Raw genomic sequence first — 17,345 nt, forward strand, 5'->3', positions numbered from 1 at the left:
TTTTGGCAGACTATAGATCATGTCAATCTATTAAACGTAAATGCCCACATTCATTAAGGAAAACAAGTAAAGCTGGAACACGCCTCTCGATACCAGGTCTCCTAGCACTTATATAAAATTGTTTTTCTACATGAGCACTGCAGTCAATCAGTATCGGTCAACCAGCTGCAGCCTTTACTATTTCATCAGAGCAAACATCTGAGGTAATGGAATATTGATTGGCTGCAGCGGTCATTTGACAAGTGTCAAGTCACTTACTGGGAACAGAAGTGCCCTTCGCTGGAGTGGTGCAGCTGCAGGAGGGGAGTGCGCATGGTTATTACTTACAGTGGGGCACAGAATTGTACGATAGGGCACAACCACTTGTTCGCCACGTAAATTATGAAAGAGGCAGCATTTTGCATCACAATTTGCAAGCGTAAAGTAGGAATCTTACAAATACGGAGGCAAAATCCTGACCAATACATGGCAGAGTGAAAATGGTCTTCAAAGAAAATAAAGAAAAAGACCAAACTGGTGGTCTAGCTGCACTAAGATTTAAGACTAAAGCAATATAATGCAACTATGACGTAATAAAGGTGACGCACAGGCAGAAAGCCTGCAGATCTGATGATGAATTGGATGCGTAAGAGTGCCGTGACCCCTGATGACGACGCGTCATCCCAGCATGCATTGGGGTTCTCAAAAGAAGCATTAAAGAGAAAGCAGTAAAAATAATAAATAAAGCAGTCCGAGTAGAGTGGACACGGTAGGGATTTTTCTAATTAAAAGTATAGTAGAAAAAAAAGATTGGATTAGGACAATTAATAGGTAGGCATTTAGGATTAAAATAAATGTTACTTTCGGACAACCCCTTAGGAACGAACTTGGAGCCTCTAGTGAGGGACTGGAGTAGAAAACGTTGGCAGATTTGATGAAATCGAGGAGGGACATAGAAGCACCCCTCCCCAGTTCCGCGCATTTCAGCAGAACCAATCTAAAGTGGTGTGAAAACGCCAAAACACTCCAGGTTTTTGAGAAATTCCACGTAGTGCAAACATTTTGCGACTTTAAACACTTGAAGGCCATTTTTGTTGCATCAAAGCTGAGATGAATCGGCCCCATTGTTCTGAGGGAAGGTTCTCGAATTCTCAGTTAGTAAAGCATACACGTCAGAAGAGCAGATGTAAGTTACCGTGGCGCAGCTTTAATAATGTTGTCCACACGCAGGATGACTTCGGCGGCTTCTGCTGCGCTCAGCAACACTTGCCTCTTCACCTGGAAGCTTTCAGTGACACCCACTTCTTCCATATCTCCAATAATACCGTTTCTCATATCTGTTAAAAACAGGGTATACATTATTTTTTGACAAAATTGCATAAACCCAATCTATCACTTATTTAAAAGGAACCTGAATGATTGCAGCCACGTACATGATTTATGCAGCCAACGGGTTTGGCAGCATGTGACAGGTTCCCTTTAAATGAAAGCTAAGAAAGTAAAAATTACTATACAAATTTAATCCCAGATTACTATCTCTAGTCAATCTTACAAAGCTTTGTCTGACTTCCATCAATGCCAAATAAGCAAAGGTAAGAATTACTGACAATATATAAGGCTAATTAAAGGGCTTTTCCATTTTCAGGGAAGTCAACCCCAAAAGCTATAAAAACCTAAAACAGAGCAGGCTGGACCTCATGCAGTCCAGCCCAGCTCCCCGGCAGCACTTGGGTCTCGGGGTTTTGGCTGCAGTGATGATGTGACTGACAGTGTCCATCACCGCTGTGCCGCGATGCACAAGCACTGTTGCAATAAACTGCTATCATTCTTTATATATTAAATGGGGTATCTGATCTCCAAGATTCTATCCCAATAAGTAGTAGGTGTACTTATAATATTAGCAAATACCTCCAATTAGAAATGTAACATAGTTCTTCTGACTTGCCATGTCAATTTCCCCATGTAAGCCATTGCAGTACCTTAGGTATCTATGGTTACGAGTTAGTTGTTAGCGGCCGTGGCCATGGATACCTAAGCTATTGCAATAGCCTACATGGGGCAAGTCACAAAGGATATCAGAAGAACTATACTACATTTCCAATTAGAAGGATTTGCTATAATTTTTTTTTTTTTTTTTTTTAACTCAAATAAATTTTTATTTAGGATCACATGACAATTAACTTGTTACATTCTTATATTTCAATACAGAATTTTCACCCCAAAACAGACGCCCCCATTAAGTATTTGCTATAATTACACCTACTACATATTTAGATAGGCTCTTGGAGATGGGACTACCCCTTTAAACATTTCTTTTGTTTTCATTTGTTGCCTAAGAGAGTCTGGCCAGAATTAGGACATAACAGTACCTGCAGCAATCCTGACCAGCTTCAAAACAGTGCCTACAACTTCAATAGCAAAGAGCTTGTAAGCACGGGCATATTCTGCTGCCTAGCAGTGGTGGTCTATCAAGTCATTGAGGTGTAAATAAAAGAGAAAAAGTGTTACCAACTAAACAATTGATAAAAATATTAATAAGCTATGAATTGCTTGTAAATACAAGCACCATCTGACAATACCCATTTATGAAGATGGAAATAACCTTTTAAATATCAAATTTAACCATGATCCATTAGGTCAGTACATACCAAGCCCATAAGTTGTTTTTCCCTCGCTGTGAGCCGCTCTAAGCTGTGACACTAGGTCAGCACTGTCATAGCCAGCGTTGTCTGCTATAATGGTTGGAAGCTAAAAATAATAGTTAAAAAAATAAATAAATAAAAATCAAAAAACACTACATTCATAACCAAAGCAGAAAATCTTCAAGGAATCCTCATATAAAACTACACTGCTGTTTGGATGCAACTCGTGATCTAGAGCCATGTTTATCTACTGTAGCACGTTTTACCAAATTTACGACCGCTAAAAATGCTTCAGAAAGCAGGGTCAATTTCATAAGCATGTCTCCCATTTTTTTTTTTTTGGGGGGGGGGGGGGGGGCGGAAGGTGAAAGCCCTAGGGTGCTTTCACAGATCGTTTTGGCACTCATTCGTTGGTCTCGTCGGGGCTTGCATCTGAACCCCCCCGCAAAACAGGATTCGGGCATATGCACCGAAGGGGCCATGGACACTAATGTGGAGTGTCTGTTTCCAGTAGGTGTACACCCGTAAAAATGATGCAGGAAAGAGGTCGAGTTAACTCTGCTTCATAGTTTGTGGCCCTGTTGGCGTCTACGCCCAAATCCCATTCTCGGGGGTTTCGGATGTATGTCCTGACATGACCCAAGAAAGAGTGCCAGAACGCAAGGTGAAGGCATTAAGTATGCAGGGATTTGTCCTACAGGAGACAGGGCAGAAGGGGGGAAAGGCTCCAACTGCAGACAGTTATCTCACAGCCAGACAACTAAAGTATGGTAATGAGGAGGTCATGGCACTTGGATGATCTCCTGGGACACACATTTCTTTTGAAGTCTTTCTGGTGCAATATGAGACAAAATTATAAGTTTAGAAATTAGTAGATTGCATTTTTTTACTGTTCCATGTTGATTCACTATCAAATTGATCAGCGAGAGAAAGAAAATAATCTTGTAGTTATGATACCTTTTAATGCCTAACAAAAATAAGTGATGTCACAAAGCAAGCTTTCAAGATTTCTTAGGTCTCTTCATCAAGCATGGTATAACATGGTGTCTGAAGAAACACAAGTACACATACAAAAAGAGCAGAGACATGACGTAACAAATGGACACTGTTATACCATGCCTGATGGAGACCCAAGTAGTTTCAAAAGCTTGCCTTGTAACATCACTTATTTTATTTTTGTTAGCCATTAAAAAACATCATAACTACTAGATAATTTTGCTTCTTCCATTGAGATCAAACTTTTTTCAACTGGTTAACAACCAAAACCAGGGCTGTGGAGTCGTGGAGGTGGAGTCAGTATAAAATGGGTCAACTCCAACTCCTAAAATACCGTATTTTTCTGACCATAAGACACACTTTTTTTGCCTCCAAATTTGGGAGGAAAGTGTGGGTGTGTCTTATGGTAGGGATGTAGCATGTGGGGAGGGGGGCAGCAGTGAGTGGGATCGCACTGTTATCCCACTTCAGGATGTCCCGGCTGCCTGGAATCAGTGCTGGGGAAACCATGTGGTCCTGATGATTAAGTGCAGTGAATATTTATTAGCTACTCCCCACCCACCTATCAGCTGAGCAGTGAGCTGGGAGAGGCAAATGAATACTGCACTTAAGCAGGGACACACATGGCTTCCCAAGCGCTGATTCCTGCAGCAGCTGGGGAGATCCGTGTGTCCGGGGCAGGAGGAGGCAGCAGCAGCAGGGTCCGGGGGAGAGGAGATCGCTGTACCTTCCTGGGCTGGAGCTGAGTGCTGTGCAGTGTGCACAAGGAGGACCTGTGATAATGTCAGAAGTGGGCGGGCTGGAGCATCACATGGCAGCACAGAGCCCTCCCTCTTCTTGACATCACAGGTCCTTCAGACTCCAACACTAGAATCTGCTGGCTTCCATTACCCGTGCTGTGGAAAGGCAACAAGAGGGAGGGCTCTGTGTGCAGTCATGGGATGCTTTTACCTCACCACAGTGTGGCTGGCTGCCACAATTAAGAGGTTAGTCTTTCCAAAACACAATAAAGCACTCTGCCAATTCTTTAGTGAACTATAACTCCCAGCATGTCATAGGATCTGCAGGACATGCTGGGAGTTATAGTTCTCCCATTAGATTATAAAGCAGCACTCCAGTGCTATTTTGCAGTGCTGGAGTGGTGCTTTAAATATAAGCCCCGTGCCCCCACTCTTATACTCACCCTCCAGCATCTTCATATAGTACTGTACAGACACCACACTGGTCCTGCAGCTTCCAACATAATAACATACTATTATATGTGGTGTTATTATATATAATAGTATGTTAAATATTTTACCACTTTTTTTGCTTCAAATATTTTTTTCCCTATTTTCCACCTCTAAAACCTGGGTGCGCCTTATAGTCCGGTGCGTCTTATAGCCCGAAAAATACGGTATATAATTGGGTTCAGTAGTTCAGTGCAGGATGTGCTGTAAATGTTTTGATAATAATTTGGGAAAGTTATGAAATGTCCTATAAATAGTGGACATGAATCTGTGCTGCACTTTATGTACATGCTCAGTAGTGACCAGTGCTGTAGTGTCTGAGTCAGGGAAATTGAGGAGTCGGAGGTCTGGCTTACCGACTCCACAGCCAAAAACCTTTTTTTTCACAATCAAATCAAATGTTTTTGGGCACACCAATGAATAGAAAAATGCTTCTCCAAATAGGTAGTGTTGTTACCATTTGCAGTGCTTTGGCAAAAGATTCCATTGCCACAGACTCTTTCCCTGGTGTTCTGTTAGCCAGATCTGCTACAGCGTGAGCCATCAACATCTCAGAGCAACCTAAATTAAGATTCACAACAGTTAGCATTATATATATGAAAAAAAAAGTCATTGAAAATCTGCAAAAGGGAGAAGATAGAAAAAATTAATTCAAGTACCTCCTCCAAAAACCGTCCTGGTATCTTTCACAGTCTGAGATAGTACACAGAGTGCATCATGAAGGGACCTCTCTGCTTCATCCAAAATCTGCTGTGTTGCACCCCGAAGCACAATTGTGCAAGCTTCTCCTGGAATGCCAAAGAAAACCAATCCATATTATGAATAAAAGAAGCTGAAGTGACTAGATTAGGGAAGAAATGCAAAAAATAGCAGGAAGCCATCAATTGCCTTCATCATCTCCAAAAGAGCAACCCCTTAATAGATATAATGTAACCCAAAGGCAGTAGAACATTCCTGAATTCAACTCACACTGTAATTCTAATTTGAGGTTGAAAATAAAATAGGTTGAAAATGCTTAAAAAAATAAAATAAGTAAAATGAAATAACCACACCTTGAGAGGGAAAAGAAATGGATATTACTTACCCATGGCAACACCTGAGAAGTGGATCAGCTTGTCTTCCCCAATCATTACTTCTTCAATAAGTTTACAAGTTCCAAGTTTTACTAACTCAGGATGATCAAAAGTAGATGCGATCTCTCCACCTGAAGCAAAGGAAAAAGAAGAGCATATATATGTGTATATATATATATATTTTTAAGACCTGGAAAGCGGTGTTCTGCTACACTGAATGACTTACATATATTCTGTTGCAACGCACAAAAAAAAAATCCAATCCCTACATTTGAGTAGGATTTTAGGTGTCACACCTTTACCCACAACTATAACTCAGGAGATATGCCGGAAGAGGAGTTAAGTATAAGGACCAAATAAAAAATACTTCCCTCTGACATGCTTTTAAACTGTTCATGTGCAATAGCCAACGAGGGAAATACATACTTCTACTAAATGATAATGACTTAGGTTGGTTAAAATCCATTACTACTAACACACTATTCAATGTCTCTTCATGTCTACTGCAAGAAATATACAAACTGTAAAAAGGAAACAATACCTGTAACAAGAGCCAGACGCTCAACCCCCACAAAATCTGCATGTTCTATTGCCATGACTCCAGCAGAAGCAAAGAGCTGCTCAGGGTAGTTATAGATCAGTTGTCTAAGGAAAGAAGGGGAAGAATGCAAAAACATTATTGTCTGAAATAAATAATGGAAGAAATTTTACTATAAAAAGTAGGGTCCTCTGGCTGCTGCAACTTCCCCAGATAAAGCTGGTCTGGGCAAAAGGCGCATTTAGATGAGTTGTCAATTAAGATTCCCTGCGTCTTACAGTTCTATAGAAGATGTTAAAGTGGTTGTCCACTGCAGTTCAGCTCCTGTTGAAATGGATAGGAGCAAAGCTGCAATACCCAAGAAGGAAAACTACAGATGTGTGCAGAGCTGTGCTGTTCCAGCCCCGTACACTGCGAGCACCACTGGCGCTGATGACAGGTACTGGGTGGCAAGCCCTAAAATCTGATATTGGTAAACTATTTTAAAGAATGGTCAGTAATAATAACTGAATGTAGCATTCCTTTAAGAAATTGCTTAGAAGGATTTAAATTCACAAACATTTTGGCTTTGTTGGGGAAGACCATTGTCTGAGGCAAGGAATCAGCCTAGTGACTAATGATCCAAGCTGCGTCTCCTAAATTGAATAGACTAGCTATTAGAAAGTAAAGTCCTTTTACTCAAAAATATTGCCAGATTTGACATCCCACACCAGATCCCCTTCAGTTTGCACATCTTTCACATGTAACACTGCTACCCTCTCACATGCCATGCTTAAGACCACCTGTTGATAAAACAGTTGATCCCGTGTTTCAGAATTCGCTCTACTTTCTCCTTCATCTTCTCTTTCTCTGCTAACTCGATTTCAGCCACTTTTGCAGTAGAGTCCACACGTACCCTTGAGCCAAAAACCTGCACGACATAGTATTTGTTAGAGGGCAAGGACAGCAATTGAGGTAAGGGGTTAATACAGAATAGGAAACCACCGACCTTTATTTTGTCAGTGTCCATTCCCGTATTTGCAATTAGTATTTTGGCGTTTTCAATACGTTTTGGTTGGTTTACTCCAATTTTCTTGTCCAATAAGAAACCTAGAAGACGACAGCGAATATTATACACATTCATGAAATAAGAGACAGGGAAAAGCAGGGCAAGGAGACAAATCACTGAGGAAACATGATCATAAATCTGACTCCACATCTTAGTGAGAAAAAAGAAGGCGAATGTCCTGTTTGCTTGCTAAGGCCATCCACAAATTGGAGAAAGTAATTGTGTGGAGGTTACTTAGGTAAAGATGGTCAGTGAGAAGAGCCCCATAATGTACCGTTGCAGGCTTAGACAGAATACCTTCATCCAAGTACGAATCTGTTAAACTTCCTCCTAACTTCTTAATGATATGGATAGCTTCCAGATTTCCAGAACCCTTCAGTCTCAGAACAGCTTCCACGGCGAGCTTTGAAAAGTGATCTTTATGGTGAGTCAGGAGCTTCGAAGACAACGTTGTCCTGGCAATATTCAACAGATCAGCCTCAAACTTCTCTTTATCATTCCTGTGGAAATAAATGGCGTGGACAACTTACCATTTGCTATACATTATTCAGTGAACCTTTACTACATTACATATTCTGTTGCTTCAAATCATCTGAATTAAAGGGAAGGTGCCACCAGTTTTCTTGCATTTTGTTTTTTTGTGAAATTAAGCTTAAAATAGTAATTAAAATGTATTAATGCAATGTTTGCACTGTTTGCAAACATTTCTATATGAAAAATATTATATATTTTTCTACAAATATACATATTTACCACTAGGGGGAGCATTTTCCGTTTTAGACCTCAAGCAGCTATAGTAAGATTTAGCAGCTCTGCCCCAGTGATATTAGACCACCCAAAAGGGGAGGGAAATGGTGATGTCAGCAGTTACTGCCCCAACAGTAAGAATGAAGAGCAGCATCACAGGGCAGCACCATTTTGTGTGTGACTGCCCTGTGACCTGCTATCACCAGCAGTTACTGCATCAGAGGCACAGCTTGTTTACAGAGGAGCAGAACACAGTGGACCCAGCAGCATTTTTTGTGAATAACATTCTTGCCATCCCCCTTCCCCCACCTTAATCACTGTCCTGTCAGCTGCCGTGCTCTCTCTCTCCAGGTGTCACCTCCCTCTCTGCAGGCTGTGAGTGCAGCTTACTGGAGATCACAGGGACTGTGTGTGAGGGGGAGACACAGCAGGAGAAGCGTGTGAGGAACAGAGGATGTCTGCCCAGGATGTGCCTGCCTGGAGTACAGAGGAGCAGTGAGGGCTTCTTCTGTCCTGTGATAGAGAGCACAGGGCTATAATAAAATGGCAGCTAGTCACACCTACAGCAGTGAGTTGTGCAGCCCACAGAGGCGTGCCCAGCTCACTGCTAATGCTGCTGCAATGTTACAGATAGGAGATAATAGACCAGCACGGACCCTATGTCCATGGGGTGCCGTAATCTGACACTGATAGGGCCCTGCTACTGCTGCAAAACCAAGATGTCAGCCCCCAGTGCATTCTTTAAACTCATATAACACATGAAATCTGTTTCACATGCATTTCAAACTTGCTTATAGCAGCATGTTATGCTACATTACAGTGATTTATTAATGACCTACAAACGCGGTACCTTCCCTTTAAAGGGTCTCTCTCACCCCATTTCAGCATTTGTAGCTAATATTATGGGCATACAAGTTGTACAAAGCTGAAACTAGTCAGACCTGTGTGCCTCCTAGATGATGCACTGTTCATCTTTTTTGTTTTGAATTTCCAAGCTATGGGGCATATGCTGCCCAGAAGAGAAAACTGCCCCCGCTCTTCATTATACCAACTTCTATCCCCCTCTTCCCTTTGACTTCAGGTGCACGCCTGCGCATTCTGCCTGTGTTTGGGTTGCAAATCAAGTGTGCAACTTTTCAGAGCGCCAGACTATGGTGCCTGCCCACAAAACAATTTAAGTCACTGCACTGAGAAGGGAGGAACAGTTACCGTATATACTCGTGTATAAGCCAAGTTATTCAGCACATTTTTTTTGTGCTGAAAAGGCCCCCCTCGACTTAAACACAAGCCATAGGCATGGAGAGAGGTGAATATTCATTACCTTAGTGAGTGGGGACACGTGATCGCACGGCCGCAGGAGTTGCTGGCACCGTAACGAGATGCTGCAAGGGCGCACAGGGAAGGCAAGTAGGATTTTTTTTTATTATTCTTTTCTCATGGGGGCCCATTCATACAATGATGGGGATAAGGAGCCATACAAACAAGGGTGGGGATGAGGAGCCATGCATTCAAGGATGGGAATAAGGAGCCATGCATACAAGGATGGGGATAAGGAGCCATGCATACAAGGATGGGGATAAGGAGCCACACAAACAAGGGTGGGGATGAGGAGCCATGCATACAAGGATGGGGATAAGGAGCCATGCAGACAAGGATGGGAATAAAGAGCCATGCATACAAGGATGGGAATAAGGAGCCATGCATTCAAGGATGGGAATAAGGAGCCATGCATTCAAGGATGGGAATAAGGAGCCATGCATTCAAGGATGGGAATAAAGAGCCATGCATACAAGGATGGGAATAAAGAGCCATGCATACAAGGATGGGAATAAAGAGCCATGCATACAAGGATGGGAATAAAGAGCCATGCATACAAGGATGGGAATAAAGAGCCATGCATACAAGGATGGGAATAAGGAGCCATGCATACAAGGATGGGGATAAGGAGCCATGCATACAAGGATGGGAATAAAGAGCCATGCATACAAGGATGGGAATAAAGAGCCATGCATACAAGGATGGGAATAAGGAGCCATGCATTCAAGGATGGGGATAAGGAGCCATGCATACAAGGATAGGAGATAAGGAGCTATGCAGACAAGGATGGGGATGAAGAGCCATGCAGACAAGGATGGGGATAAGAAGCCATGCAGACAAGGGTGGGGATGAGGAGCCATGGAGACAAGGATGGGGATAAGGAGCCTTGGAGACAAGGATGGGGATAAGGAGCCATGGAGACAAGGATGGGGATGAAGAGCCATGCATATAAGTATGGGAATAAGGAGCCATGCAAAAATGGAGACACCATGGGCCTCAGAAAACGGTGCTTTTTTTAACCTTCGTCAGGCTGCATAATTTTACATAGTTAACAGGCTGCAGAGGTACAATTGTACCTTCATATATATTTTATTGAAATTTGGCCAATATATTCTGGACCAAAACTGCAGAGATGTCACGAAATATCAGCCCTATACGACTTTGAAAAAAAAAAAAGTTATTGCAATTTTAAAACGGAATAGTTACAACTGTACCTACTCAGCCGGCCGAAGGTTAATTGACAAAACATTTTACTTTTTTCACCACTTACTCTATATACTCGAGTATAAGCCGAGATTTTCAGCCCATTTTTTGGGGCTGAAAGTCCCCCTCTCGGGCTTATACTCGAGTCATACCCAGGGGTCGGCAGGGGAGGGGGAGCAGCAGCGGTCTAATAATACTCACCTGCTCTCGGTGCGGTCCCTGCTTCTCCCAGTACGGCAGCTTCTTCCTGCAGTGAGCGGTCACAGTTACCGCTCATTACAGTAATGAATATGGACCCGACTCCACTCCCATAGGGGTGGAGCCGCATATTCATTACTGTAATGAGCGGTAACTGTGACCGCTCAGTAGAGGAAGAAGCTGCAGTGCCGGAGAACCAGGGACCGCGCCAGGAGCAGGTGAGTATAATGGGGAGGGGGAGCGCTGCGTGATATTCACCTCTCCTCGTTCCAGGCGCCGCTCCATCTTCAGTGTTTTCTCCAGTGACGCTCAGGTCAGAGGGTGCGATGATGTGGTTAGTGCGCGCCCTCTGCCTGAACGTCAGTGCAGAAGACGCTGAAGACGGAGCGGCGCCTGGAACGAGGAGAGGTGAATATTGAAAGTGCCGGGGGCCTGAGCGACGAGTATGAGATTTTTTTTTTTTATTGCAGCAACAGCATCTTATGGGGCCATATTTTACGTTTGTGCAGCACTATATGGGGCAAATGTTTCTGTATGGAGCATCTTATGGGGCCATAATTAACGTTTGTGCAGCACTATATGGGGTAAATATCTCTATGGAGCATCTTATGGGGCCATTATTAACCTTTATGCGGGATTATATGGGGCATATTTTAAAGGGAAGGTACCGCGTTTGTAGGTCATTAATAAATCACTGTAATGTAGCATAACATGCTGCTATAAGCAAGTTTGAAATGCATGTGAAACAGATTTCATGTGTTATATGAGTTTAAAGAATGCACTGGGGGCTGACATCTTGGTTTTGCAGCAGTAGCAGGGCACTATCAGTGTCAGATTACGGCACCCCATGGACATAGGAGATAATAGACCAGCAAGGACCCTATCTGTAACATTGCAGCAGCATTAGCAGTGAGCTGGGCACGCCTCTGTGGGCTGCACAACTCACTGCTGTAGTGTGACTAGCTGCCATTTTATTATAGACTTGTGCTCTCTATCACAGGACAGAAGAAGCCCTCACTGCTCCTCTGTACTCCAGGCAGGCACGTCCTCTGCTTTCACACGCTGCCCTGTGTTGTTCTCCTGCCGTGTCTCCCCCTCCCCCTCACACACAGTCCCTGTGATCTCCTGTAAGCTGCACTCACAGCCTGCAGAGAGGGAGGTGACACCTGGAGGGAGAGAGCAGGGCAGCTGACAGGACAGGGATTAAGGTGGGGGAAGGGGGATGGCAAGAATGTTATTCACAAAAAATGCTGCTGGGTCCACTGTGTTCTGCTCCTCTGTAAACAAGCTGTGCCTCTGATGCAGTAACTGCTGGTGATAGCAGGTCACAGGGCAGTCACACACAAAATGGTGCTGCCCTGTGATGCTGCTCTTCATTCTTACTGTTAGAAGCAAAATTGGGGCAGTAACTGCTGACATCACCATTTCCCTCCCCTTTTGGGTGGTCTAATATCCCTGGGGCAGAGCTGCTAAATCTCACTATAGCTGCTTGAGGTCTAAAACGGAAAATGCTCCCCCTAGTGGTAAATATGTATATTTGTAGAAAAATATATAATATTTTTCATAAAGAAATGCTTGCAAACAGTGCAAACATTGCATTAATACATTTTAATTACTATTTTAAGCTTAATTTCACAAAAAAACAATATACAAGAAAACTGGTGGCACCTTCCCTTTAATATGGAGCATCTTATGGGACCCATCAAACTTGATGGAGCATTATATGGGGTGTATTTTGCATGGAGAATCTTATGGGGCGATCATGAACTGTATGGAACATTATATGGGGCTCCTGTTTCAATATGGATATACAAAAACTCAACCTACTGATGTCTCAATTAATTTTACTTTTATTGGTATCTATTTTTACTTTTGAAATTTACCAGTAGCTGCTGCATTTCCCACCCAAGGCTTATACTCGAGTCATTAAGTTTCCCCAGATTTTTGTGGCAAAATTACGGGTCTCGGATTATACTCTGGTCGGCTTATACTCGAGTATATACGGTAATAAAAATGAACCTATATATGTCTGGCAACAAATTTGTAATGACCTGGAGAATCATAATAGCAGAACAGTTTCAGCATTTATTGAACATTGTAAAAAAAAAAAAAAATCTAAACATTTGTAGAATTGCACTTTTTTTTGCAATTTCACCACACTTGGATTTTTTCCCCTATTTTTCAGTACATGATATGGTAAAAAACAATGGTGTCGATCAAATGTACAACTTATCCCGCAAAAAAACAAGCCCTCACATGGCCGTATTGACAGAAAAATAAAAAAGTTGTGGCTCTGGGAAGGAGGGGAGTGAAAAACAAAAGCGGAAAATCCCAAGGTGGTGAAGGAATTCTCCCAGAAAGAAAAAAAAAAATATTCAACAGATCTTGGAATAATAATAATTTCCACACTTGGATGTGATTAAATAAAATATTGCTTTGCTGAGATAATCTTATAGATGTCCCCTGCTGTGTACTGTGTAGTGGCCGTGTCTGACCGTAAAGGAACATGGTCTGATCATACCACAGCTCCTGGACAGGGGAGGAAAGAAAAGTATACAGACAGGACAGTATGGGATCACAAATGATTCTTTAAGGCAAAATATTGTTTAAAAGTATAATCTGTGATCCCCTGCTGTCCTGTCTGTATACTCTCTTTTCCTTTCCTGCATGGTCAGACACGGCCATTACACAGTACATAGCAGGGGACATTTATAAGATTACTAGATGGTGGCCCGATTCTAACGCATCGGGTATTCTAGAATATGCATGTCCACGTAGTATATTGCCCAGCCACACAGAATATTGCCCAGCCACACAGAATATTGCCCAGCCACGTACTATATATTGCCCAGCCACGTACTATATTGCCCAGCCACACAGAATATTGCCCAGCCACACAGAATATTGCCCAGCCACGTACTATATATTGCCCAGCCACGTACTATATATTGCCCAGCCACGTACTATATATTGCCCAGCCACGTACTATATATTGCCCAGCCACGTACTATATATTGCCCAGCCACGCACTATTATTGCCCAGCCACGCAGTATTATTGCCCAGCCACGCAGTATTATTGCCCAGCCACGCAGTATTATTGCCCAGCCACGCAGTATTATTGCCCAGCCACGCAGTATTATTGCCCAGCCACGCAGTATTATTGCCCAGCCACGCAGTATTATTGCCCAGCCACGCAGTATTATTGCCCAGCCACGCAGTATTATTGCCCAGCCACGCAGTATTATTGCCCAGCCACGCAGTATTATTGCCCAGCCACGCAGTATTATTGCCCAGCCACGCAGTATTATTGCCCAGCGACGCAGTATTATTGCCCAGCGACGCAGTATAGTGCCCAGCGACGCAGTATAGTGCCCAGCGACGCAGTATAGTGCCCAGCGACGCAGTATAGTGCCCAGCGACGCAGTATAGTGCCCAGCGACGCAGTATAGTGCCCAGCGACGCAGTATAGTGCCCAGCGACGCAGTATAGTGCCCAGCGACGTAGTATAGTGCCCAGCGACGTAGTATAGTGCCCAGCGACGTAGTATAGTGCCCAGCGACGTAGTATAGTGCCCAGCGACGTAGTATAGTGCCCAGCGACGTAGTATAGTGCCCAGCGACGTAGTATAGTGCCCACCGACGTAGTATAGTGCCCAGCGACGTAGTATAGCGCCCAGCGACGTAGTATAGCGCCCAGCGACGTAGTATAGCGCCCAGCGACGTAGTATAGTGCCCAGCGACGTAGTATAGTGCCCAGCGACGTAGTATAGTGCCCAGCGACGTAGTATAGTGCCCAGCGACGTAGTATAGTGCCCAGCGACGTAGTATAGTGCCCAGCGACGTAGTATAGTGCCCAGCGACGTAGTAGTGCCCAGCGACGTAGTATAGTGCCCAGCGACGTAGTATAGTGCCCAGCGACGTAGTATAGTGCCCAGCGACGTAGTATATTGCACAGCGATGTAGTATACAGCACAGAGCCACGAAGTATATTGCCCAGTCACGTAGTATACAGCACAGACAGGAAGCATATTGCCCAGCTACGTAGTATATTGCCCAGCCATGTATGTAACAGGTTAAAAAATAAACATATACTCACCTTCCGAAGAGCCCGTTGTAGTTCCGGCGCACCCGGCAGCTTCCGGTCCCAGGGTTGGTATGAGCGCAGGACCTGTGATGACGTCGCGGTCACATGACCATGACGTCATGGAAGGTCCTTCTCCCATAGCATCTTTGGAAGCGGAACCTGCCGCTTGCACTGCCGAGGACAGGAAGCGACGGCGGAGGGTGAGTATAACGTTTTATTTTTTTAATTATTTTTAACATTAGATCGATTTACTATTGATGCTGCATACGCAGCATCAATAGTAAAAAGTTGGTCACACAAGGTTAATAGCTGCGTAACCGGAGTGCGTTACACCGCGCTCCGGTAACGCTGGCATTAACCCTGTGAGGGCTGACTGGAGGGGAGTATGGAGCAGACACTGACTGACTGACTGCGGGGAGGAAACCGGTTTTTACGTACCGGTAATAGGATTTTACAGAGTCCACGACAGCACCCACAACGAGAGAGAGGGGATCCGCCCACCTTCCGGACAGGAACCTACAGGTTAAAAAGGGGCAGTCCCCCTCGCCCTCCAGTTTGTGTTCCAGAGTACAAGGGATACCGCCAATGAATCAGTACATGACAATATTATCTTAAACACTACTAAATACCACCACCTCTATAGAGTGATCTCTAAGGCACACCTTCCAACAGAGTGCAAGAATAAATAATTAAATACGGGGGGGGAATGTATGGGTGCTGTCGTGGACTCTGTAAAATCCTATTACCGGTACGTAAAAACCGGTTTTCCTATCGCCACGACAGCACCCACAACGAGAGACTTTCAAAGACTATTTAACTGGGAGGGACCACAGCACCAAGTTCTGAACGGCCAAACTGTAAGCTGGAATTAGCAGATAGATCAAGGAGATAGTGCTTATAAAAGGTGGAAGGTGATGACCAAGTTGCCGCCTTACATATCATTTCAATGGGGACATCTGCCTTCTCCGCCCAGGATGATGCCATAGCCCGAGTGGAGTGCGCCCTGATGCCTTCTGGTGGTGTTACTCCCCTGGCAGAGTAGGCAAGACATATCGCTTCTCTAATCCATCTAGCGATGGAGTTCTTCGTGACACCAGAACCCTTTTTCTGATTCTGGAAAGAAACAAACAGAGCCCTACTCTGCCTCCAGCTTTGTGTCCTATCCAAGTATTCTAATATCGCCCTCTTTACAACTAGGGTATGATATTTTTTCTCCTCTTCTGAACCTGGATTTTCATAGAAAGATGGTAAATAAATCTCCTGACTTCTATGAAATTTAGTTGCTACTTTTGGCAAGTATGCGGGATCAGGTTTTAAGACAATCTTATCCTGGAGAATTATTAGATAGGGAGGATCTACTGATAACGCATGTATATCACTGACCCTCCTGGCAGATATTAATGCTAAGAGTAGAGCTGTTTTCAAGGTTAAATTTTTCATCGAAATAGAGTCTAATGGCTCGAAAGGAGGTTCAGTCAATGCCTCAAGCACCAAATTTAAATCCCAAGGGGGTATTCTTACAATATGGATTGGGTTAGAACGCTGACATGCCTTAATAAATCTAGCAACCCATCTATTACCAGCTATATCACTGTTATACAGAGCCCCCAAGGCTGAAACATGAACTCTTAAAGTGTTGACTGCTAAACCCAATTCCCAGCCCTTCTGAAGGAATTCTAAAATAGCTGAAATCGGAGCCTTATCTCCTAATGGTTGCTGATAAAACATAAGGATTTTTTTCCAAATTTTTGTGTAGATCTTTGTAGTGACCTCCTTCCTACTTTTCAATAAGGTGGTTATCAAAGCATTAGAGAACCCCCTCTCCTTCAGAAGCTCCCTCTCAAGTTCCAAGCCGTTAAGTGAAGTGTCTCCAAATTTGGATGATGAAATGGACCTTGAGAGAGGAGTTCCGGAACCACTGGCAACACCCAGGGATCGGTCACAGACATTGTCCTGAGGAGAGAGAACCAAGCCTCCTGGGCCAGAAGGGGGCGATTCAGATCACTCTGGCTCTTTCCTCCCTGATCTTCCTGAGAACTATCGGAATCAGACACATTGGGGGAAAGGCATATGCCAGCTGGAAGTCCCAACGGACACGAAGGGAATCCACTATAAATGGTTGGTCTGCTATGTGTAAAGATGCGAACCTTCTGACCTTCCTGTTCTTCCTCGTAGCAAATAGATCTATTATCGGCAACCCCCACAGATTGACTATATGATCGAATATCTGTTGGTTTAGGGACCACTCTCCCTGACGAAGGGAATGGCGACTGAGGTAGTCCGCCTCTATA

General features: G+C 43.8%; 1 protein-coding gene across 1 annotated transcript in view; it reads right to left on the bottom strand.

Moving 5' to 3' along the window:
• CCT2 (chaperonin containing TCP1 subunit 2) overlaps positions 1 to 17,345 on the bottom strand; it is a 70,145-nt gene that overhangs the window by 24,786 nt on the left and 28,014 nt on the right. The window contains exons 7-15 of the mRNA XM_069764621.1: positions 7,803 to 8,005; positions 7,446 to 7,546; positions 7,240 to 7,367; positions 6,461 to 6,564; positions 5,931 to 6,050; positions 5,506 to 5,634; positions 5,304 to 5,407; positions 2,628 to 2,727; positions 1,175 to 1,316 (exon numbers count right to left, since the gene is read on the bottom strand). Of these exons, the coding sequence (XP_069620722.1) occupies positions 1,175 to 1,316; positions 2,628 to 2,727; positions 5,304 to 5,407; positions 5,506 to 5,634; positions 5,931 to 6,050; positions 6,461 to 6,564; positions 7,240 to 7,367; positions 7,446 to 7,546; positions 7,803 to 8,005 (1,131 nt within the window). The remainder of the gene's footprint in view (positions 1 to 1,174; positions 1,317 to 2,627; positions 2,728 to 5,303; positions 5,408 to 5,505; positions 5,635 to 5,930; positions 6,051 to 6,460; positions 6,565 to 7,239; positions 7,368 to 7,445; positions 7,547 to 7,802; positions 8,006 to 17,345) is intronic.

This window comes from Ranitomeya imitator, chromosome 4 (assembly GCF_032444005.1).
Source record: "Ranitomeya imitator isolate aRanImi1 chromosome 4, aRanImi1.pri, whole genome shotgun sequence".
NCBI classification, from domain to species: domain Eukaryota; kingdom Metazoa; phylum Chordata; class Amphibia; order Anura; family Dendrobatidae; genus Ranitomeya; species Ranitomeya imitator.